The following is a 25,121-nucleotide window of genomic DNA, read 5'->3' as shown; positions in this document are numbered from 1 at the left end:
GTCTACCCAAGGAAAAGACATCACTTCCATCTGAAAGGGACACAAGTTCAAAATTTCCTTGGGTCAAGACAGCATTTGCAGGCAGGACAGGACTTGGGAGTAACAACAGCCTGCAGAAATGAAGGGTTGTAGGAAACAGGCAGTGAACACCACAAAAAAACGTGAGTCCAGGGAGGTCCTACTCTCCGCAACAAAGTCAGAATCTCAAACTTCAAATTTCTGTTGGCGAATGTACAAAACGTAAAACCAATTTTCACAAATTTAGAGAATATCTTGCATTATACAGTAGACTGTAAAAAAAAGCAGTGATGGTGAAGTTGCAATAATGACTAATGGCTAGAATGACAGCCAAGTTATAAAAGTGAAATGTTATTTAATGATTTTGACTATTGTAATATTAAAAATAATACACAAGTCTTGATCCCTTCTGCATCCAATAAATACCTTATCGGGGAAGACTGTGAATGCTCAGCAGGGTATCTCTGAGGTCCTTTCACCTGCTGAAATGGCCTGAAGTGCAGGGGGGCATCATATCTCAAATATTTTTATTTCACATGCAAGAGCTTTTCAACACTGGCAGCCCAAAAAATACAGGTTAACATTTTAAAGTATTCAGTTCTTCCAGAGCGTTCTTATGTCACGCCAGCTCTGCTCAGTTCATCTGCCAAAATGCATCTCTGTGGGACCAATCACAGCATCTAAAAACTGATTGACCAGAAAATTGGGAAGTCCTTTTTTAACCATTAGAGGAATATAATTTTTCTAAGTAAAAGTAACTAGAATATTAGGGTTAATGCTGATTGCAACAAAATTCTTCATTTGCTTTCATCAATTAGGATTCTTAGCATCAACTTTTTAAAATGTTATTTTTATACCACCTGAAATTAATACATGCAGCACTGTGGTTACATCAGACAAATCATGGCTCAGGGGAATATCACAAACACCTGTGTGTATGGTGGGAAAGAATGATATTTTCCACCCATGTGGCCAAACTGATGAACTATTTGTACTGTATTAACACTAAGCCCCACTCTAAGAATAAAGACAAATTTACACCAAAATGGTATTTTGGAGAAGGGGTCATCTCTTACAGTAAGAGAAGATGTCATGCACTGATTTTCATCAACAAAAGTATTTGTCTTCTGGAAAAAAAATACAAAGCACATATATGCATGGACAGTATAAGAAGTAGTTGATATTTTACCAATTCAGCTATAAATGTCTGAGTAACTGTTGACTGAGCTTAAAAAATGTAAGAAGTGCTAGCAATGAGTTTAGGTCATAGTGCATGAGGGGCTATTAGACATGCTCTTTCATTAGTGATTAGGTTCCCACTGACATGTGCTTTGCTTTTCCTGAAGAGGTTGGTATGTGGTGACACATAGGGAAAGTGAAAGCTTCTTTGGCAAACCAGGGAACAAACCAAAGATATGTTGCAATAATCTGATTTTACAATGTAAAATCCCAGGATCCCAACTGGATTCACAAATAGTGAAGCCTCACTAATCAACTTAATGTCACTGTTTAACTACTAAATATACATGCCAAGGCAAAATGGAGGGTCTTACAGACCGTGTCTAATTATAAGGGGCCATTTACACTAATCTCACTGAATTTCACTGTTTTACTCTGAATTCTTTGTATAAGTGCTAAGTAAACCAGTCAGTTTTAATCACTTCAAGGTGATAAAGGGTACAGTAAGCTGATACACTACAAACAACACTCATTTACATCTTGAATATAATGAAATGATAGTTTATCTACAGCGAACACTTGTGGTTATCTGACAAAAACAGGTCAAAGGTTCCAGGCGTTTTCTCCTGAAATTACTCAGTGCTGCCTCTAATGACTGATAATTGAAAGCAGAGGCTGGATATATCAAATGCAGTAGGTGACAGATAAGCAACAGATTAATGCAAGTACTCTGTTACAGGACACTAAAAGGTCAGAGGCCCTAGGAATTAGCTATTGTGCTACTGTGAAAAGAAAGACATCAAATAGCTATTTACTTCATTCTTGTCCTTCTCTCCAACATTCGAATTCTAGAAACATGTTCTTTCTTCCATGATTAGACTATTTAAAGTGACTGACTTTTAACAAAATAAGGCAACAAAGTTTTGTAGGGCATGTGTATAGGAGAAAAGATGTGATCCTAGAGCAGAATGAAGGATTTAAAAAAATAAACAGACAACAGCTATGCTAGGTGTATTTTAATGAAGTGCATCGGAGAGATGTTAAGAACACATTCATCAGAACATCATTCTCAGTTGAGGAAACCAGATAATGGATTTAAAAAAATGTATGCTAAAGCTTTGTAACTTTGTTTAGGCTTTTACACTGCAGAAAATTAACATTAACTTTAGAAACTTAGATTAAGCCTATCTCAGCAAGTATATCTTTCATCTTTTTGCTCTGGAAGTCCAAAAAATGCAAAATCTAATTCAAAGTTTGTTGACGTAAATGACAGCCTTTTCATTCTGCCTGTTGGCCTTTGAATGAGGACTACAGTCTTCTAAAAACGGTTTTAAATCAAGTGGATTTTTAAAGTTCAAGTATGATGAAAAATACTTTCCCAAAGTGATTATTAAAAAAAATCCCAGACAATGTAAATGCTTGTCTAAGCACTACTGCTTTATTAATGGGTTTAATCTGTTTTATAGAATGGTAAGAATCCTGATCTGGATTGTTTCGGACACCAGAGATGGCTGCCTGATACAGTCAGTGGAGAGACGTCTGTTTGTTAAGGGCCAACTGTCTTGCACCAGCCAGTAAGAAGACCAGAGGAGTTTATCTACATTTCCCCTTCAGTCATCTGCAGCTCCAGAGAATAGGACTAAGCAATAACCCTTGCTCAGTCAAATGACATTTCAATCCCTATCAGCTGCTTTCAGTGACCATATCCTAACTGCCAGGATGCCGAGTAGCCCAGCAACGGGACATCCTGGGCCACTGCACAGAAGAAATGCAGAGGCTGGGGGTCAAAATGAGAATGAATTAAATTTTTGTTCCCACATCTGATTTTTTTATTAATTCGACATTAGGCATTTACTAGATAATCATTCAGCTGAGTGTTTTAACCTACAAAGCTTCAGACGCATATGCCCACTTGCTTGTTCTCCTTCTAGTACCAAGTCTTCTTAATTTCTTTTTACCTATTTTCATCAGCAGAGTGAGGGAGCATGGGTGCTCCCAAGCATATTCTGTAGCCAGTAGTAAGGGAGAGTGTGTGATTTATGCTTAATAACCCTTCATTTCCCTCTCCATCTCCCTCCCCAGGCTGAGGTGGGAAAATACGTTGCACAGGCTTCAGTCACGTCTGTCCTTGCGTCTTAGGGATGTTCAGAGGGTTCCCTACCCTCTCTCCACCTGGCTGAACACAGTGACTTAAGGGATACATGGCAATGGCAACAAGTTCCTGCCCAGCACATGGTCTCCTCCATGACTCCCCAGCCTTCCCAGGTGCCCTTGCGTAATAGGTACGAGGCTCTGCAAGCGGAACCGAACAATGACGGGGGCAACGGTTCATCTAGCTCGGAGGTCTTGCCGAGGTTAAGTCTGCCTACACCCTGCATCAAAACTGCTACCATAAAGAAAAACAGATGGGTCATTGGCATAGGAGACTCCCTTCTGATGGGAACGGAAGGCCCAATATGCAGACCGGACCCAATTCTTAGGGAAGTCTGCTGCCTCCCTGGGGCCCGGGATGACTTGCACAACTGGAGTGCTGCAGTGGATAGCTATAAACTCTTCAGAAGGGATAGGCAATGAAGGAGAGGCGGTGGGATAGCCCTGTATGTTAGGGAGTATTTTGATTGTCTAGAGCTTAATGATGGTGATGATAGGGTTGAGTGTTGATGGGTAAGAATCAGGGGAAAGCCAACAAGGCAGATATCACAGTAAGAGTCTGTTATAGACCATGCAAGCAGGATGAAGAAGCAGACAAAATATTCCATAAGCAGCTGGGAGAAGTCTCACAATCGCTAGCCCTTGTTTTCTTGGGGGACTTCAACTTAGCAGATATCTGCTGGAAATACAGTACAGCAAAGAGGAAACAGTCTAGTTGGTTCCTGGAGTGTGTGGAAGAGACCTTCCTGACACAGCTGGTGAGGGAGCCAATGAGGGAAGGTGCCCCGCTGGACCTGTTGTTTGTGAACAGAGAAGGACTTGTGGGTGATGGGATGGTTGGAGGCTGTCTTGGGCATAGTGATCACAAAATGATAGAGTTTTCAATTCTTGGAGAAGTAAGGAGAGGCATCAGCAGAACTTCTACCTTGGACTTCCGGAGGACAGACTTTGGCTTATTTGGGAGACTGGTTGACAGAGCTCCTTGGAAGGCAATTCTGAAGGGCAAAGGAGTCCAGGAAGGCTGGACATTCTTGAAGAAGGAAATCTTAAGGGGCAGGAGCAGGCCATCCCCATGTGCTGAAAGATGAGCTGGTGGGGAATAGGACCGGCCTGACTGAACAAAGAGTTTTGGCTGGAACTCCAGAAAAAAAACAAGAGAGTTTATGACCTTTGAAGGAAGGGGCAGGCAACTCAGGAGGACTACAAGGATGTCATGAGGTTATACAGGGAGAAAATTAGAAGGGCTGAAGCCCAACTAGAGCCTAATCTGGCTACCGCTGTAAAAGACAATTAAAAATGTTTCCGTAAATATGTTAGCAACAAAAGGAGGGCTAAGGACAATCTCCATCCTTTATCGGATGCGGGGGAAACATAGCGACAAAGGATGCGGAAAAGGCTGAGGTACTTAATGCCTTCTTTGCCTCAGTCTTCAACAGTAAGACCAGTTGTTCTCCGGGTACCCAGCCTCCTGAGCTGAAAGACAGGGATAGGGACCAGAATGAAGTCCACATAATCCAAGGGAAAATGCTTAGTGACCTGCTACACCACTTAGACACACACAAGTCTATGAGACCACATGTGATCCACCCAAGGGTACTGAGGGAACTGGCACAAGTGCTCACCAAGCCACTTCCAATAATTTATCAGCACTCCTGGATAACTGCAGAGGTGCCAGTTGACTGGAAGTTAGCAAATAAATGTGACATTCATATACAAGAAGGGTTGAAAGGAGGATGTGGGGAACTACAGGCCTGTCAGTCTGACCTTGGTGCTGGGGAAGGTTATGGAGCAGATCATCCTGAGTGCCATCACACGGCACGTACAGGACAACCAGGTGATCAGGCCCAGTCAGTGTGGGTTTATGAAAGGCGGGTCCTGCTTGACTAACCTGATCTCCTTCTATGACAAGGTGACCCGCTTAGTGGATGAGGGAAAGGCTGTGCATGTTGCTTACCTAGACTTTGGTAAAGCCTTTCACACTGTTTCCCACAGCATTCTCCTGGAGAAACTGGCTGCCCATGGCTTGGACAAGTGTACTCTTTGCTGGGTGAAAAACTGGCTAGATGGGCTTGCCCAAAGAGTTGTGGTGAATAGAGTTAAATCCAGTTGGCAGCCGGTCACAAGTGGTGTTCCCCAGGGCTCAGTATCAGGGCCAGTTCTGTTTAATATCTTTATCAATGATCTAGACGAGGGGATTGAGTGCACCCTCAGCAAGTTTGCGGATGACACCAAGTTGGACAGGAGTGTTGATCTACTTGTGGGAAGGAAGGCTTTACAGAAGGATCTGGACAGGCTGGATCGATGGGCCAAGGCCAATTGTATGAGGTTCAACAAGGCCAAGTGCCAGATCCTGCGCTTGGGTCACAACAACCCCACGCAGCGCTATAGGCTTGGGGGAGAGCGGCTGGAAAGCTGCCCGGTGGAAAAGGACCTGGGGGTGTTCGTCAACAGCCGGCTGAATATGAGCCAGCAGTGTGCCCAGGTGGCCAAGAAGGCCGATGACATCCTGGCCTGTATCAGCAATAGTGTGGCCAGCAGGAGCAGGGAAGTGATCGTCCCCTTGCACTGGGTACTGGTGAGGCCGCACCTCGAGTCCTGTGTTCAGTTTTGGGCGCCTCACTGCAGGAAAGACGTGGAGGTGCTGGAGCGTGTCCAGAGAAGGGCAACCAAGCTGGTGAAGGGCTGGTGAAGGGCCTGGAGTACAAGTCTTATGAGGAGCAGCTGAGGGAACCGGGGTTGTTTAGCATGAAGAAAAGGAGGCTGAGGGGAGACCATATTGCTCTCTATAACTACTGAAAGGAGGTTGTAGTGAGGTGGGGGTTGGTCTCTTCTCCCAAGTAACAAGTGATAGGACAAGAGGAAATGGCCTCAAGTTGCATCAGGGGACATTTAGATTGGATATTAGGAAAAAATTCTTCACCAAAAAGGTTGTCAAGCATTGGAACAGGCTACCCAGGGAAGTGGTTGAGTCACCATCCCTGGAGGTATTTAAAAGACATGTAGATGTGGCATTTAAGGACATGGTTTAGTGGTGGACTTGGCACTATCAGGTTTACAGTTGGACTCAATGATCTTAAAGGTGTTTTCCAATCTAAACGATTCTACGATTCTATGATCCTTTAAGTCAAAAATGTAGGCAGGCGCGGAAATTAGGTGTCCGCAAAATTACATTCCACACATATCCTATCTTAAACACGAAACTCAGTGTCAGAATCTTAATCCAAATTCTGATCCCCTTCCAACTGAGGCAAAACTATTTCCATAATCAGTGAGAGTTTTGCTTAATTAGGGAGGGTAAGTCTGCAGAAACTTTTTTTTCTTTTCTATTACAACAGTTCTGTTTCTTAAGAACTGCTTTATTGCAGTACTGTATATTTGAGTTTCTCTGTATTTATTATTATTAGACTGTTTGTATTTAAAGAAATTATAGATTTACAGATGTGGTTTTGAAAGAATGATGTAAATTGCTTTTACATGAAATATACTTTCTTATTAAAACACAAAGGAGAAAGCTTGTTAGGTCATATTCTGAAGCAAGTTACACTGCTGTAAACTTAGAGTTATTTCACTAAATTCTTTATTTTCAAGTCAACTACTAATATCAACAAGCAACATTTGGCTATTTTGCTTAACTAAATTAGGGACAGTTTGAAAATTATTTGATGAAATACTGTGCAGTTAGAGGCCGTTTCAATAAATGAAAAATCATCTAGTATTTATTGAATCCAGACTTTTAATGTTAGAACATCCCTTCTGTAATTGCACAGAATTACTGAACTGTATGAATTGCAAAGTAATTCAGGTCAAGATAAAGTCAATGAAAAAAACCTTCAGTGACTGCAACAGAATCTAGAGCAAGCATGAAAAGCAAAACTGTAATTGAAAAGAAAAGAAAAGAAAAGAAAAGAAAAGAAAAGAAAAGAAAAGAAAAGAAAAGAAAAGAAAAGAAAAATACATTGTCTGGACTTTTTTCAAGCACATATTGGTTTTCTTTCTTTATCCCTCATAGAAGAAATGTATTTCACTATCCCATACTTCATTAAAAAATAGGTTAGAATATTAATGTATCCTACCCGAGCATTTAGTATTACACCTTTTGAGAATGACCAGGAAAGCATTCTTCTATTACTAAAATTTTAAGTTCTTAATTTTGTTGTTGTAGTCAATAAGACCTGATAGATTCTTAGCAATTAACAAAACACACATTTGAAAAAGTCAAAATAATTTGAAACACTAAATTATTATTAAGGTGGACTTTGAGATTATGTGATTTCTACTTTCTAATTCCCTCAAAATGTACATGCAATGTATTCAACCTTAGTAAGTGGTAAGCAGCAACTAGGCAAATAATGGAAGTTGCAAACACATGGTAGAATATAAGTGAATATGTAAAAGGATAATTTTTTTTTTCATAAATTATTGTAAATATTAGAGCTTGGTTAGTAATTAAAAGCTTTCAGCATTCACTCTGAGCAGGAAGGAGTTCCCAGGAACCGTATAACAGTGCCTGCCAGCAACTTTTATTAGCACAGACCTAAAGAAATGCCTCAACCAAAGAGGCATAACTGCTTGGCTTTCTCACGCATCATCTCCCAGGAGTTCTGTACACCATGAGATTACCTATGATGCCTTCTTGTAACTTCACACTCAAATAGGGGATAAAATAGATGTTTAGTGAAATTGCTGGTCTTCATTCCATAGCAAATGTTTTGTTGAAAATTGCATCGGTAAACATGTGTTATTCATTCAATTTACTCTTCTTCCAAGTCAAATGCACTTGCTCAACAAGTCAAAACAAGTGCTCCGCTGCAGCTGCTCCAATAATAATTAAATGCTGGAAGGCTTTCAGTTGTTGATACAGAATAAGTCAAAAAGGAACACCCTGCTTTTCATATGCTGGTTTGATCCTGGCCAATGCAAGAGTAGGAGTAAGTAAACAGAATAAAGAGATACGATTTTGGAAGTGAACAGAATTATGAGAGTCTAAGTCTCGGTATTATTGTGATCCTAATATAAAAGATAGTTGGCAAAGTAATTCCTCAAAATCTATTTTTTCTTCTGGTTTCGACAGTATAATGCACTGTATCCTTCAACCTCCCAAATGAAAGTTTTTTCACTCCAGTTGTTCAGCTGTAGCACAATGCACAATAAAAGATACACTGCATATATGTGGGTTTTAATTCTACTAACAGTGGTAGAATGAATCACAGCTGAATCTTATTCCATAAATTTTAAAGTTGAAAGTCCAGCTCATCACAGCTTCTAGGATTAACAGTAACAGGTTGTATTTGGACCCATTTTGTGCTGTCAGTAGTAACATGTGCCATAAGAGGGAAGCATCGCAACCAAGGGTCTGGGAGGAGGCAATGAAGAAAAAAATCACATGCAGTTTGCTATTCTGAATGTAATAAGTAAGGATCCTGTCATTTCTTAATTGGTTTAAGTCGCACTGTATTACAAAGACACTCCAGTCACAAATACCTATGTTAAAAATACATATCTACTAGATTTTTGGTTGGGTTCATTTTCACTGGTAATAAATAAATTGTTACTTGAAAGAATAGAACAGATAGAGAAAAGATCACTGTACTATGTAGTTCTGAGCTAATGCATAGATAAATTAGCTAATCTTTACACCACCGTGCCTGACGTTGTAATTTTGTCTGCATTTTCAATGATGTCTATTTTGCCTGGGCTTTGGCAAAGCCAGTACATTTTGATACCATCTGTCAATAGACTTGCATTTTTTTTCATATTTAATCTTGTTTTTCTCTAATCACAGATCATCACAAAGAAAACTAACAATTATTCCCAGGTTTCTGACTGTGTGTGAAAGTCAGGATGTCAGATCAACACAACCCCAAGGTTAACAAATGACAGAAAAAAAGATCCCTCTTGGATTCAGCTGCAACTGAATAAGAACAAAAGTTATACCTCTGGGATCCAATGGTCAGAAAATAGGTGTAAGTTATAACTGTTTTGACACCGTAAAAGTATACAGATGGAACATAACTTCTGAGGAGGGTGAAAGGGCATACATCATCATAGGGCAACTGGCAGGGGAGTAAAAGTTAAACATTAAAGCCCATTCTATCTTCCCACATCTCCTTAGTTCCTGCTCATGTTAACCCTCTGCTCACTTCCATCCAGAACTGGCAAGTCACTCCACTGTCTACCATTCAAACATGTCGTCTAATAAACTCCATGCACTTCCCGCTGTGGAATTTGTCCAAAAAGATCCCATGGAAGTTGTGCCAAACTGGAAACTACTCTAAAGGCAGTATTTTCTGCTTACCCTATGCTCACTTCTGAGTATTTCAATATTACCCATACTCCTTGACACTGACCAAACATTCCACAAAAAACAGTCCAGCTGTAACAACGATGAGAAAGGGAAACCCTCAAGAACATCTCATTTAGAGAGTACAAAAATGCTTTATTACATATAACAAATTAAAAATTATTTTTATATGCTATATTATAGATAGGATATTAAATACAGTTGCAAAAAATAGCTGATCACAGGCCATGTGCTCAGCTAGTATGTCAGTATGGCTCAAGAGAATTCAGAGTTCCTCAGAGTTATACTTTGTGTGCCCAAGTATATACTGTGCTAATTGCTATACTAACTGAGTCATCACCTTAAAAATTAAAAAATGTAAAGAGATTGGAATTTCATCTTATGTAAATTGCTAGCCCTCATTTTGAAGGGTTGCCCTGTGCATGCTCATTGTTGGCCAACACCAAGCGCACACCTAGGAGAGCCCAAGCGGTGGTGCTGAGAAACAGAGTGACGGGGCCAGAAGCATGGATGGGTCCTCCCTGACATTACAAACAGGAGGAAGATGAGGAGGAAGAGCAGCCAGGAGACTGGGCAGTGGTGGTGAGGAGTGGCACTTTCAGACAGCAGGTTTTAACAGCCTGTTTGGGAGCTGGCTGTGATTTTAACAGCTTGTTATACTGATTCAAACTGCACCCTTTCCTCTGCAGCTCTGGTAGTCTAATCTGATCATGATTTAGTCTTGCAGAGGGAGATTATTTCACCCACATATAATCCCCCATACAGAATAAGTCCCCTCAACAAGAAGGAAAAAACAGCTGGACTTTGTTTTTCCTGAAAGAAACTTAAATCTTACCAAAGTTAATGAACATTGTATTTTGACCCTCTTCCAGGGCAGAAACTCACTGACTGTTAGTGACTTAAAAGATCATTGGGTTGGCCATCCAGCAATACACCTGCACTGCCAGAGGAAAGGAAAAGTAGTCTTCACAAAAAATATTTGTGCCATGAAAGAGCTTAGCTTGGCTCCAGGTAACATGACAATAGGTGGTGATTTCTCACAGTGGGTTACTTTGGACAGACTTGGGGAGACAGACACAGGAGTTTCAAAGTGACATAAAAAGCAAGAAAATAATTTCCAAAGTAGAAAGAAAAAGCACGACACTTTGAGCACACAGAACTGTTCATCCAACAATCGTCTGAGCAAGATCATCACTCCACTCAAAAAAAAAAAAAAAAAAAAAAAAAAAAAGGTAGGAATAATTGATGTCAATGTATAGGACAAGAGTAAGATCCCCCTTCTCTGTTACCGCTCTGTCACAGAGTCACAGAACAGCTGAGGTTGGAAGGGACCTCAGGGGGTCAACTGCTCCAAACCCCTGCTCAGCACGGCCACCTAGAGCTGGCTGCCCAGTACCGGGGACATCCCCGTATCATTCCTGCATTTCCACTGTTATTCCGCCTGGGACTGCATTTCTCATATTCCTCGCCAAGTTACTTACAAACACAATACCCAGGCTGATTGTAGAGGTATCTGTAGGTGTAACAAGTCTCTGGAACAGCAAAGATGATCTCCTGAAGCTCATATGGTATGTTATAATACTGGCTTCTCTCCGCTCCTTATAGTTGATCTGATGGGTCTCAGACAAAATTTCGGTGTCTTTCTGAGCAGAGGGTAAGAATGAGCAGGGAGTGGGAACGTGACCACTAACATTGTGCTTTTATTCCAAATGCAATCTTTTTGGTACAACACCATTAAGAATATTTGGCATGCATTTTACAGCGTCTGATCAGCCTTTGCCTTTGCAGGAGTTTGTGCTAAACCATGGTTTCTACTAGGGCTAGAAGGGACTGCTCCCCTAATCTTTGGTGATAGGCCGGGTTTTCTTTTTTTTAAGTAATTTAGAACCAGCTGTTGCCCATCCCTAAAACTGGAAGCATCACAGTCTCTTCTTTTGGAGGCTTGCTTTCATTCCCATTTTGATGAGAGCACACCCCCCACCTGCGGACAAGCTTGAAGCAGCCTGTTTTAATGGAGTCCACAGTAAATGTCATTGACCCAAGGTGATATAATGTTAATAGAAAAGGTTCTTTTCCTGTACAGCAGCAGATGGTAATGTAAACAGGATGAACAGATCATAACTTATTCGGGAGCTGTGCCCATGTAGCCAAGTTTTCAGTTCATGCATGTGCCTGTTTCCTTGATTCAAGTCCTGTGATAAACCCCTTTTACCTTAGGACTCCTCTGTACACACACACATGCTAGTAAGCACATCCTTTGTATTTTTCCATTTCTAAGAAATATGTACAAATATGGAGAAAGCAAAACATTGCTGCTGGGAAACCAAAATGGGGGTACTATGTTGTTAATCTTAATGACATTACTCCCTCCATTCTGACTCAGTGAATGGCAACATGAACTCGATCTACTTGGTATTCACTCTATAGCATAAACTGTGTCTGGATTTTCCACTACCGTATATATATCTGAAAAATATATATGTGCATACATTTTATAAAATATTAATTAAAATATATTTACTTAAATATATATATAAAAATTATCTCCTTCTAAATGTGATCTCATTATGATATACAGCCTCGGTAAACATGATTGTTAATTCAATAGTTTAAGAAGTGATGAAAAAAATATTACTTTTTGAAGACCCATAGTCGATAACTGTAAGATGACTTTAATAAAGGAGCACACCAAGGAATCAAATAAAAGAAAGAACTTTATTCTGAAATAATACCTAATTTTGAACTACTTTGATAAACATTACTATATTGTGCCACATTACATGTATTTCTCAAAATTCTGAAAAGTAAATCAGCCCTCCCTGAAGTCATCATATCTAATTGTATGATTTCGGTTATACTTACTATTGCTTAACACCAAAGAGGATTTAAACATTATCTACTTTGAATACCTTACTATGATATTCAGCAAATTCTGTTTTTTATTTTTAATCATATCAGCTTGTAACTTAAATCAACATGTAAAAACCATTTAACTATCTAAATGCAATTGTGTGTAGCTGAACTGTAGGTTTAATCTTTGCTACCTGAAAGACAGTACAGACTTTTAGCTTCCACAACAATACTGTTCAGTTTATGGTGATAATCATGGGCAGCGCTGTGTCAGCCTGGAGTCTCACAGCACAGTACTAAGTAACTTGTCTTTTTTATCTAGAATATGACTTATGCTGGATGATAAACCATTTACAATAATGCAATGATTATGAGTAGTTTACTACTACAGACAATTAATTCTTCATGGCACTTCATTCTCCAATAAGTCTAATTATCAGTGTTCTAATAAAATAAAATTGAAGGTGTATTCTTTTGCTTTGTGATCCTTAAAGTCTTGGGACTAGATTTTCACTTGGTATTAATTTTTTTATAGCTTCTGTTTCTTTTTGTCTTCATTCATTTTAGGAAATCAAGTTTACTACAATCTTGTAAATCAAGGTTGTGGAAAGTGAGCTATGGAACAACAACAGTAGAGGAAACATCTCTAGTGAGAAGAGAAGCAGTATGGTCAACCTTATGTGTTTCAGAAGCCATCAGCTATATGAAAAGCATTATAAAATAAGAAATGTTTGAAGTTGCTTTCCAAGACGTTAGAGTGCCCACTTTCAAAACCTGCATCTGTTTCTGGATGTTGATTTGCCTTCATTTTTGTTTTTCTGCAGCTGCAAGGGATGATTGCTGCTTTTTAATGAAACCTTAGATGTTCAAATAAATCATCAATGCACAGAAAATCTCATAGCAGTTATTATACAAGTCTCAAAAAGCTCATGGGAACTGGCAATTCTAGGGAAGCACAAGGAACTCTGGAGTTTTAGAAAACCACAGAGAGATCACTTGTGGCAACAGAGGCTTGTCTTTTTTATATCATCCTATGTGAACTTCAGCCCTTGCACTGCTGTTGATAGGCCTCTCACTCATTCCTTGATCTCTTTAGAGAAAGCTCCAAGCTGAGATAAGAGAGGAGAAGTCCTTCTCAGAACAGAGGATATTGTGTGATTTTATTCTCAGAAGTACCAAGGATCCTAAATGGAAAAGGAACGTTTAAGGATCCAATTTTGCAATCAACTGGACAAGGCACAGCTCTTGTTGACCTAACTACGAGATTACTCAGCACCTCATCCCACTGAATTCTGCTGCCGTTTTAGTCTTCAGCTCTTTGGAGCAGATCCATAAACTCTCCTCCTTATTTCAAAATGTTACAACAGGATGTAATTAAGTACAATTAACAAGGAGGTCAAACGGTCATCTGATAAACACTGGCCCAAACAGGCAGCTTGAAAGGTCAGGGCTGCTAAAGCTACATAGTATTGATGGGAAAGAATATTGTGATTTAAGGGGGAAAAAATCCCAATGACTAAACCTGAAGATTTACATGCTTTCTATATTACATACACAAAGCCATGCTCACAAACTGATAGGCATGCACACATGCCTCAGAGCGGCACAAATCTATATTCTGAGAACAAGAGCTAAACTAGCCACACGTCCTCTCTCCACTGTACCAGATCTCAAATCTCATTTGTGTTGCTTTAATGCCAGTGTTTCTTTTTCTTTTTCACGGTTTTGTAAAACTGTCTGGCTTAAGAACAGTAGACTCGTTGCCCTTATAGAAGGGCTTTTTTTAGCCCTTTCTAAAATAACACTTGAGATCACCATGAGAAAATGCAAGGTGTTGCGAGGCTTTTAGAGGGAGGTATTTTACAGAGCACACAGGCAGAATAAAAAGAGGCTTCACAAGAAGAAAGATATTCCAGTACTCTGCAAGGTCAAAGAATGAGAGTGCACAGAAGTGAAAATGAACACAGAAGTATTTGCCCATCCTAATTTTATGGATTGGAAAACAGAGGCATACTGTTTTCATTCTCTATCTGAAGCTCTTCAGGTTTTTCTTATTTGGCTGCTCAGACATTTCACTCTCCAACTTTCAGGCTGGGGCTGGTACAGACCCACTGCAAAACATTCGCACACATTTCATGTGCAAGGCAGCGAGTTAACCTGGTCAGGAGCAGCGCATTAACCTTTGGGATCACTAGCATGTTACGACTTGTAGTTATTGACGTATACCCCAGCTGAGGGAACCTTGCGAACAGCTTTCCCAAAGCTATGTTCCTGCTGGATCTCAGCCATCATAAATCACCACAGAGACTACTGCTGTCATGCAGTGGTACGCTGGGCTTGCTTTTGCTCCCATGGCTTTATCATCCACACTATTGTTTGCCCACTCTTTTGATTTCTCAGCTAACAGTTTTGCAAACCATGCCACTAGAATCCCATGGCTCCAGGCATCAGGTGCCATCAGGTGCCATCCGCCCGCTGCCCCAAAATCAGACTCACAAATCATCCAGTGCCCCTGCTCTTTTGTCTTCTGTAGTCTAGGTTTGTCAGGATGGAATTTAACACCTCTACCCTCAAAACTGATGCTATCCATATCATGAAAGTCCAACACAGCATCTTTTAGAAATTATTTTGCAGTACCTTATAGTTGAATACCGTATCTGTATTTCCCCCTCACTTTTAAAAAAGGGATATTTTAAATGGATATGCCTAGACAAATTGTTATTAATTTATAATAATTACTCTGGGTTATGGGTACAGCTATTCCAGATAATATGACTATAGCTTCATTAATTTGACTACAGTCAAATACACGAGACTTAGAACAACAGTACTTTCATTTGATAGACACAGTCTACAAAGGGATAGAATCACAGAATTGTTGAGGCTGGAAAAGACCCTTTGGTTCTCATGGGGTCTGAATAGGTAATATTGCTAAGTCAGATAAAGATAAACTTAACAGAAATTTCAGCTATACAAATTCCTACCTCCTCCTGATTCTCCTCCAAAAAGAGAGTTAAGTGGAATTTTGCTTCTGCAAAGAAGTCACTGGTTGTCAGCTATGGATATGTATTGTGTACCAGCATTAGCGGTCCTGATCAGTTTTCTAGGCTCTGACTCATTAATAGCTGTTGTCTCAGTTTATCCTGAATTACAGTGGGAAAAAAAAAAAAAAGCCACATTCTGGCAAGGTACCACACATGCCATTGAGTTGTATAACAGTGATCAATAAAGCCAAGTTCTTGATCTATTGCACCAGAGCAGTCGCTCAAAACCAGTTGGGAACGAAACACTTAGATTCACCTTTTGGAGCATGCCTCAGTAACAGTGGGAAGTTTCTGAGTGGAGAGCTGAGCTCTAAAACCCGTCCTTTTCTACTTGTTTTATGGTCATTTTTTCTATAGAAACAAATTCATAATCCAGTACAAAACACAAACCAGCTCCTGCTTGGTGTACCCCACCCACAAACTTAAATAATGTAGTTGTCAGGGTTGACAAGTTCTGCCTGCTGTAGCATTTCTGTGTTTTATAGGAAATTTTAACCAGGGGTGTTATTTTAAGAGATGAGCAAATGGGGAAACCCCATGGCCTTGCCAATAAAATATGAACTTTAGGTGCAATGGAGCACTCATAAATATGACTCAGAACAAGGGGATTCATTGTTTCTCCCGACCCCTTTTAGCTGCTCCTCTGATCTCAACCTCTCTGTGTGCGTCATGGCAGCCCTCATCCTTTAACCTGCGGTTTTTAAAAGCTAGCTTCTACGTTATTTATGGCTGCAAACGTTAGTAGCCCGTCTGTGTACTCCCTGCACAGATGTACCGAAGGGTGGGGGGAGCTGCGTCTTATTTTGCAAGGACAAAAACTTTTGCCTGGGGAGCCAAGTGCCTGGGGAGGTTGAGGTAGTTGCTCAGCCACAAGGGACTGAGAAGAAAACCGCTCCCTTCACCTGCAAGGCTTACTAGGAGAAGAAACCCATACCTGGGCTCATTTGCTCCTTAATTTGCACATTATCTGTCTTTATCCTGTTCTTTCCCCTTCCTCTGTCCGCATGCACCTTCTTCTCCCTACCGTGATGAACTTTCCTCCACTTTTGTAACTCTGCTGGCATGGGAAATGCTCTTAGCGCCGTATCACCACGCTCCATGTGAGGCACAGAGGAGCGAGACTAACTCTTTCAGTAATACCAGCTCCTGCAGAGGCTGTTTCTCTGTCGTGAACCTTTCCCATGCCCAGCAGGTCTGTGTCCAGCCCTGCACGTTGGCCATTGCCTACCAAGAAGAAGAGGGCTGTCCTCCCTGTAAGGCTTGGTCCGTGCTTTCCCATTTTTCTCTCCTCCCTGTTCTCATTCCTTCCCTCTCCAACTCCCGCGCTGTCGCCTAGTCTCGCTGCTTTCTCGGCCTTTAATCCTTTCTGCAGCGAAATGCCACCGACATAAAATTAAAGTTCAGTGACCCTGCCTAGACGGCGGGGGTTAGACACAAGGGAAAGGACAAGTAGGAGAGGATGGGGAAAAGTGTGGGAAATAATTATAAAGTCTGGTAGCAGCCAGAGCTCTCCTGAAGCCCTGGGGAGCCTTTCTTTAGCTGGAGGCTGCAATTGGCACTTCATAAACTGTTCATTCTCAGCTATGTGGAAACACCAGATGACACCTAGAATGATCAGACTGTAATCAATCAATTTTCTGCAAAACTCTATTAGTTTGTCGGCCTATGAAAGCAAGCTGAAAGGAACCACTGTGGCTAAAAAGAGAAGAAAAAGGAACTGCCCATGTCGTAATTACCTCCATAACTCAGGCAGTAAGTAGGCAGGTAGCCATGGTAAAATTCTTTGCATAATTTGACATTCAGAGAAAATAATAACAGGAGCAATAAGTGTGGGAGATCACGTATGTGCCAAAGTGGTCCTGTTATTTAAGCAAATAACCCGGGGTTTAGGAAGAGAACCAAGAGGCTCTCCATCCACTCCATGGCAGGCGGATTCCTCCCCTAATATCCTCCGCACAGAGGCGTCTCCACAAGCCTTCCACTTTCTCTTTCATGGCTAGCCAGAAGCACTCCAAGATTGTGTTTTCCTGGGAAAATATGTACTGCACAATACATACAATCCCCACAACCCCACCCAGAGTCTGTGTTTAGTCTGGAAAGGAGCACTTTCTAAAGAAGAAGCAGAACTGGGTCAGCTGTTCTTCCCAATGGGAAAGATAGTAATAATAATATATATATTTTTATATATATCCGTACATATATATAGCTTTTCACCGTGCACAACTAACCATCTTCTAAATCAGTTTCTCTTCAGTTATCTGCAATTTCTTTCAAATCTGTCGGCAAGGAAAATCAGACAGTTTTATACCCCAGTTAATGGAGAGCTTGACATTTTTTTGGCTGGGTGGATACAATAATTTACTTGGATTTAAAGTGTTAACTTTGGCAAAAAAATTAATTGACAGTTATAAAAACATTATTTTGTTAGATGATATTTATGGATCACACACAAACCTATTTTGAGGTAGAGCTACATAGTTCTTAAAGTTCATGTAACATGAGAGATTTCAAAGGAAATATAAAATATTTCAATATAAAACAACAAATGTAGTGTAATTCCAAAAAGGAATGTGGAGAATATTTCTTACTCAAAATCAAAAACAATCCCTAACAACCTGCTCTGTTATCACACAAAAACTGGTTAAAACTGCCTAATGAATCGTAAGGATTGGGTGAGGATTTTTAGGGCATGTCATCCCATGAGTAAAGTCCTTTTGTTCTAGAAATAAATAGATCTATTTTGCAAAAAGCTGTCTTAATATTTAATTTGGCCATATAAAATTATTTCATCATTAATGGTTACTTCTAATACTTGATTGCACACCTAGGTCACAACAAATTAGTTCAGCTCACTGATTATGTGAGTGAAATTTTATTAAGGGAAAAAAACCTTAGGATTTCAAGATGCCAGTGAGGTGTACTTTGGGTGAAGATTAAATGAGATCTGCTTGATCTAATTTGTTTTAAATTTTATGTAAAAGAGTGAAAACAGCATCTTATTGACTTTGGGTTGCCATTCAAAAAAACCTCACAAATGTTTTCTCATTTTTTCTCAGCATTGATCCACCTCCCCAAATAAAGACATGGGGTCTATCTGTCATTTAACAAGTTTTATCTCTGTAATAGCATCCCTCTGTCCAAGGCAAGATAATAGCACTATTTCCGTCACTTCAGTTAAGGCTGTGTCAATATTTTCATTAGCAGCCTGCATTTTATGGACTAAAATTGTACCACAGCGAAGGAAATTCATCTAAGGTTAAAATTAAGACAGCAACATCTGAAATCCAGTGGAAAAGAAAGAAAGAAAGTGTGCTCGTTCCTAAGCTTTGAAGAGAGAAGTTAATGATCCTGAGGCCTTTTTGCGTGTATCCTTCAAACCCAGCTCCCCTTCCACAGCTCCTGGCATTTTATAGCTTAGCACTCCATATCCCTCACTGATGATATGTTAGCTGTGAGCGGAAGGTTGTAGAAACTGAATTAGTTTAATTTAAGAAACTAGCTACTATATATGCTCCAGGTCTGATTGCAGTTAGGAATACTTTCTTTTTTGTGTGTAACAAAAATATATTAGTACAGGTATGCGGTGTGGATTGATGCACTGTAGGTTTCTCAGAGTAGTTGTATAAAAGTTGTTCTCTGCCATGTTAGCATTCTCCAATGAACACAATGGGCTGTAAATCTTGTGAATTTATGTATTTGCTTAGTGATTCAGGTTTTAAAGAAGAACATAATCTTCAAGACAGTGTACAAACTTGGGGTAGAGAAGCTGGAGAAATATGAACAGTCCTCTGTACCTCAAACAGGCAAAATTTCCTTTGATTTCAGCATCTGATTTAAGAAATGATCACAGCACGTGTGGTTTGAGGATTGTTATAATTAAGCTTGCAGAATCACATTGTATATGAAGAAGAAAAGTTGTCTTTCTGGGGTGTATCGGTTACCTTAAAAATCTCCATAATATTGTATCCTTCTTTAAATTAGCATGTGTAGGTCAGGGTCACAAATTTTATAATGATCTTCACATTTGAGTTTTTGGAATGAATTTCATATACTAAGAAAGAAAACAACAGAAAACCACAACCCTTTTTTATATACTTATCCCCTATCATAGAAAGTTCATATCAATTCATAGGAAAATATGGAGAAAGAAAAGAGAGTTGTTTAGCAAATGCAGCAATCTGTTTAGAGAAAAATTTATAGACGTGCTGTAAACAAGTGAAAATACAGACCATTTGAATTGCAAGAGAAGGAACACTTAAGTACAGTGGATTTAATGATCACTTTGATGCTAATGGAAAATTCAGTCCTTGAAATGTTTAAATGTAGTTTATAAAAGTGGTGCTGTTTCTCCAAGCCTCACGTACATATTTTTTTATTCGATCCCCCTCTTTTGGTGAGAGGTGAAGAGTGGGAACACTAACATTTATCTTAACAAAGTTCTTCCCTAACTAAATTCTGAGTGAGCGGAAAAGTGAGTAGAACTACATTAGTATTACTTGTCTGTTCTCTGAGGAACAGGGTATCCTATATATGTCATTTTGGGAGACTGGCCAAAAAGAAGACGCCAGAACTCAAAACAGTCAGGGCTTTGCAACAATATAATAAAATATAACAACAGGATGAAAAAACACCCAGTGAGGAAAACAAAGTCCTGAACTCGTAGGTGATATAATCAGATCTGTGAAAACCCCAGTGTATTTAGTGCAGGATTTATTCTTTGACTGCTGGACCAACCCCAGTTAACTCTTCTGTTACACTCATCAATATTTATGGAGAGCTGCCAACACACAGCCCCATACAAAATACAGGACAAGACACAGTCTCTGTCTTGTCCTATCTTTCAAGAAAGAAAGAGATGGAAATTCTGGTATAAATTCCAGTATAAAGAGCAGGTGGTTACAATTTTAAGTACGGGAGAAGTAAATGCAGTCTTGTTTTTCTCCCTGGTTGCTTTACAGAATTATAATTGCGGTTCCCTTGATGATTATTTTTTTAATTTGTTTTGAAAGTGAGGTATTTGCAACTCTGAAAGGTTGATTTTTATCAAAACTACATTTAAGTTTCAATTTTTCTTCTTTAATATAAAATGATTTGTCCTTGTCTATTTTTTACTTTTCTTTTTAATCGTACTCAGCCTTTTCAATCTTATGCTTAATAATTGCTATCCAACATCTCAGCTACATATTTCTTGGTTTAATATATATGTCTTAAATTATTATAACTGGCTACAACTATATACAAAAGTTTCAATTTAAAATATCATGATGATTAATAAAGCCTTATAATTACAACTTGCGTAATTAATGGTGTGCAAGTATGAACAGAGCAGATTAATTTGATGCAAGTTGACTGAGGCTTCAAATCTAAAACCAGTTGAGTTATTACTGCGCTGCATCAGCATTTATTGATTTTAAGGTACAGTGTTAGCATTCACTTATCACTGCATATTTTTCCCCATTGTACATTAAAAGAGCTTGCCCTCATCTGTCATGATCTTATACTGCATAAATCATATAAAATGGTTACTTGTTTCCATGATTTATTTCAGTTTTATGTTAATTATACTGAAACACAGGATTGTTTAATAAAAATGTTGAAGCTAATCTATATTGGTCATCAATATTTCTTACGCATGTTACACAGTGGAATGTGTGATAAACCACAACTTCCAACGTGTATGGAAGGACAGTTGAAGTGAATTAGGATTTAGACTTGCTGGGACCTGAGACACACTTTAATTTTACAGAGGACAAACAGAACCTGGTGTTTACACAGTATTTTTTTTATAAGTTAATAGTGTCTATTAATCATCATCACTAGAAAAATAAAGCATCTCACACCCAGTTTGCACATTTTAGAAACTTAAGATACACTTTAGCTTCTCAAAATTACTTTCTAAAGGCGACACTGGCTTCCCATAAAAATGAGACAAATATTAGAAACTTCCCAGTCAAGGTAAGACACTCAGTGGAAACTTGCGTTCTTCCAGAGAGGGTTTTTGTCTGCAGAAGCACAGCAGGATCAGGCTAGGACATATCTGACACTGAGCCTTCAAAGACCTCTACTCATGCACTGCAAGAAGTCCTCCTGAAATCAAAGGCGTTTTGTGAAATCAAAGGCTAGGTCCTGTGCAAATAGTCCTCAGGGCCACTGATGAAATGGACTGCGACAGATTTACTGAGGGTATTTCTCAGGACACATGAGGAATATTTTTGAAGGATCAGGGCCTTGACTAATGCCTAGGAGATCAGAGCATTTCCTATTTTTCCTTTATAACATTGCCATTTTAAATTCAGCTGACTCCAGACGCTCTGGGTAAATCGAGGCATACAACGATAACTTAAAAGTAATACACAGATAATATGTAACCCTTTCTTAAGGATGAGGAACACATTTTCAAAAAACAGATATTTAATATTTTTCTAGTCTGCTATTTCGGGAGCAAGAGCAAGAAGCAAATTTATTTAGAGTTTATGTAGAGCAACTGTATTTAGAGTTGTGGATGTGTGTTACTCTTCAGGAAAAAGATCTCAGAATTGAACATCTCCTTATCTGCCAAATAATTAATGAAAAGTAACTTTATTATCACCACAACTAAACTCTAGGGTGTCATTTTCCTAGAAATTCAAGTTGTTGAGGATTTTAGTATTTGGAAACATTTTTAATCCTGCAGCAAGGATTAAAGACCTGGTAGATTTAAAAGGTACAGAATGTGTGTGATAATCTGAAGGTATATTTGGAAAGGTTTAAAAAGTTTCTGCAGAAAGTATTATCCTGAAAATCAAGACTTCATCAGATTTTGCACCAGCTTATTAATAAACTTCATTTTCAATTAAATCTCTTGCTATTCAGATCAAACAAGGAGGGGTTTTTTAGCTAACTTTATGAGTCCTGTAGCATTTAAAATACTTATAAAAACAGTAAATACATTTCATGAATTATTTGCAGCTTTCTTAATGAGATTTAATTTGCCTTCTATTAAAGAAATCTGTAACTCCTCGTTTAACCACAACAAAACCGGTAAGCATGTTTATTATACTCAGAAGCCAATATAATTTAGTTTTATCAGGTTTTGTGTCTGAATTGATATCATTTTCAAAAGCATTCTTTGCTTGCATGTTTCTGGTGTTTAATACTCGTTATTTAATTTATTTATGACAGAGAAAATAAGAACCATTGCAGACTCTGAACACCATGGAGGTATAATAAAACACAGTCTGTGGTTATTAAATAGAAATAACAAAGAAACAGCAACAGATTATTTAAAATCCAGCCATCCAGCTGAAAAGATAATAAAACTGTGACTCTTACCAACAGAAAAAAACACCTAAATAACCTAAGAAATCTTTTTTTTTCTTTTTTTTTTTTTGTCCCCGGAAATGGCTTAACTTTTCCCTTTTCATAACATTCTAGGCTTTAAAATATTAACATCTGATGTTTGTTCATGTCTGAGCTTTAAGCAAAACAGTGAGGGAAATAACTGAGCAATAGGCATAAGTGTTTGATTTTTTGAGATTTAAAAAAAAAAAAAAAAAGGAGTTAGTTGGCCTAAGGCTAGAATTTTCATTACATCAATGAAAGAAAGAAAACAGAAGCCAGCAGAGGGGAGTTATAGAAACTGACTTTATATAAACAGTGAGAAAAATCTTTTTCCGTGGCCACCTACGACGTAGCTACTTTACCATCAGTACGACTTTTCTTTTACAAGTGGCACAGCAGCCGGGGCCCAATCCTGCCATTTTAGAACAGGTTACGGTCTGGCCGAGAGGTTAGCCCCTCGCAAGATCAGGCTAACAGTTTGTCAAAGAGAGCAGAAACAAAAACAAAAAATTTTCCACGTACCTAAATTGACAAAGCTCATTACCATGTCAGCATCATTCAGAAAGTTGGTGTCGTGCAGGCTGGCTAAGGGAGGATTCTGTGTGGTCAGTGGGGTCATGCGAGATAATTGTATTCTCCGTGAATATCCATTTGGAGAGGCAGGGTATCCTTTTCGTATCCCTCTGCTCTCCCCTGCCATTGATCCCTTTAGTGAATACTCCAGCTCCTCAGTATCCTCTTCATTTGTCATGGCATTATACAGGTCCAGCATGAAGAGGGGTGCAGAAGAAGCCTGCTTTCCTGGTGAAAATGGTCTGGGTCTGTGAGGTAAACCCAGGATAGAGAGAATCTCTCTCTGAATCTCCCTTCTCTCATGGTTCCGCAGCCTCCTGTAAATAAAACTCGAATGGACATGATTGTCTCCTAAACCTCCCTGTGCGTGACCCACCAGAACCCAGCAATTCCAGAGCAAGCCCACGAAAGCTTTGAGTGCAGTTAGGTTCATCTTTGAAAAGAAAAAGAACAAGGAAAAAAAAATAAAAAAATCTTTTCTCCTACTTGTTCTGAGTTCCTATGAGGTCTGCTTTCCCAGTGGCTGAAAAACAAAATTTACCTATTCTTCATGTCAATGTCATCTCTAAACGTAACATCTTTGGTGATTTCTCTCCCCCCACCCTGTTTAAATATTATGGAATGTGTCAGGTTGCAGTTATTTCTAAGAAAGCTGAAATTCAGACTTCCAATTTTCCACTGTTGTTATCGGTTTTTCTGCATTTATGGAGCAGAAGACCAGTATTTTGTCAGCTGACCTAGGCATTCCTATATAAACCTTAGATAACCAGGTCTTTGGTGGGAGCTGTATTAGCAAGAGCTGTTCTTCTGACACATTGTAGTTCCCAGAGTTATCTTCCCTTGTTATTCTGAGTTCTTCGTACACCTTGCGCTCTTCCCAAGATAAAATCCTGAGTCACAGATTTGTCTTGATCTGTACCTTGGTGGTGTAACACATATTTGTCCAGCAGCCTGGTGATAACTTTGACATCTTTTGAATTGCTTGAGTGTAAAGTAATTCTAAAGCACGTACTAATCAAATTAATGTGTTGCCATGAATTACTCGCAAAAAAACCCCTTCTGTAAATCCATTCAACCCTTTTCAGCTTCTGAAATGTTATTTCCAACTCTAGCAGGCACAAATATAACAGCTCTTTTCAAGAGAGATCTAAAGACTAATGTAAGCACAACCCTGCTGGGAAAGAAGAGGCTTCTCATTGTAATTTGAAACGGGTATAGCAAAAAAGTCCTTAACCCTTCTCTTACCAGACAGAGTTTAAACCTCCCCCCCTCCCAATTTACAGTAATATATCTAATTTTGGCTATCGGCTGCTTTTTTCCTAACAGCTTGCAGAATCAATTTTAACTTTAACAGTTTTAATATATATAGATTGCTAAAGGCGTGGTGTAACGTGGAAGCCCTTGTGAGTCTCCTTATGAGTCTATGGTTTAGTAAACTTGAATAGGAAACTCTCATAACAGACTAAAATAGCATCTCATTAATTCAAGGAATGTTTATATTTTAGGTAAGTTTAGCAAACAAACGTGACCTTTTTAATAAACTCTGCAGGAAATTTTGTTGGTGAGGCTTGATTCACTCTTTTTTAAAAATCTTGGGAATTCAATCTGAATGAAAACAAATTTATTCAGCAAGCAAGATTTCAGGTTGTGCACAGCCAATGGTATAATTATGGTTATAGTCACAA

General features: G+C 39.1%; 1 protein-coding gene across 1 annotated transcript in view; it reads right to left on the bottom strand.

The window, feature by feature from the left end:
• BMP5 (bone morphogenetic protein 5) overlaps positions 1-23,902 on the bottom strand; it is a 61,487-nt gene extending 37,585 nt beyond the window's left edge. Inside the window, exon 1 of the mRNA XM_049819273.1 lies at positions 23,386-23,902. Within this exon, the coding sequence (XP_049675230.1) occupies positions 23,386-23,869 (484 nt within the window). The 5' untranslated portion in view covers positions 23,870-23,902. The remainder of the gene's footprint in view (positions 1-23,385) is intronic.
• Between the last annotated feature and the right edge of the window lie 1,219 nt (positions 23,903-25,121).

Source organism: Accipiter gentilis, chromosome 16 (genome assembly GCF_929443795.1).
Source record: "Accipiter gentilis chromosome 16, bAccGen1.1, whole genome shotgun sequence".
Lineage (NCBI taxonomy): Eukaryota > Metazoa > Chordata > Aves > Accipitriformes > Accipitridae > Astur > Astur gentilis.
The sequence above is the reverse complement of the archived record's forward strand: the minus strand, read 5'-3'. Positions and strand labels throughout refer to the sequence as shown.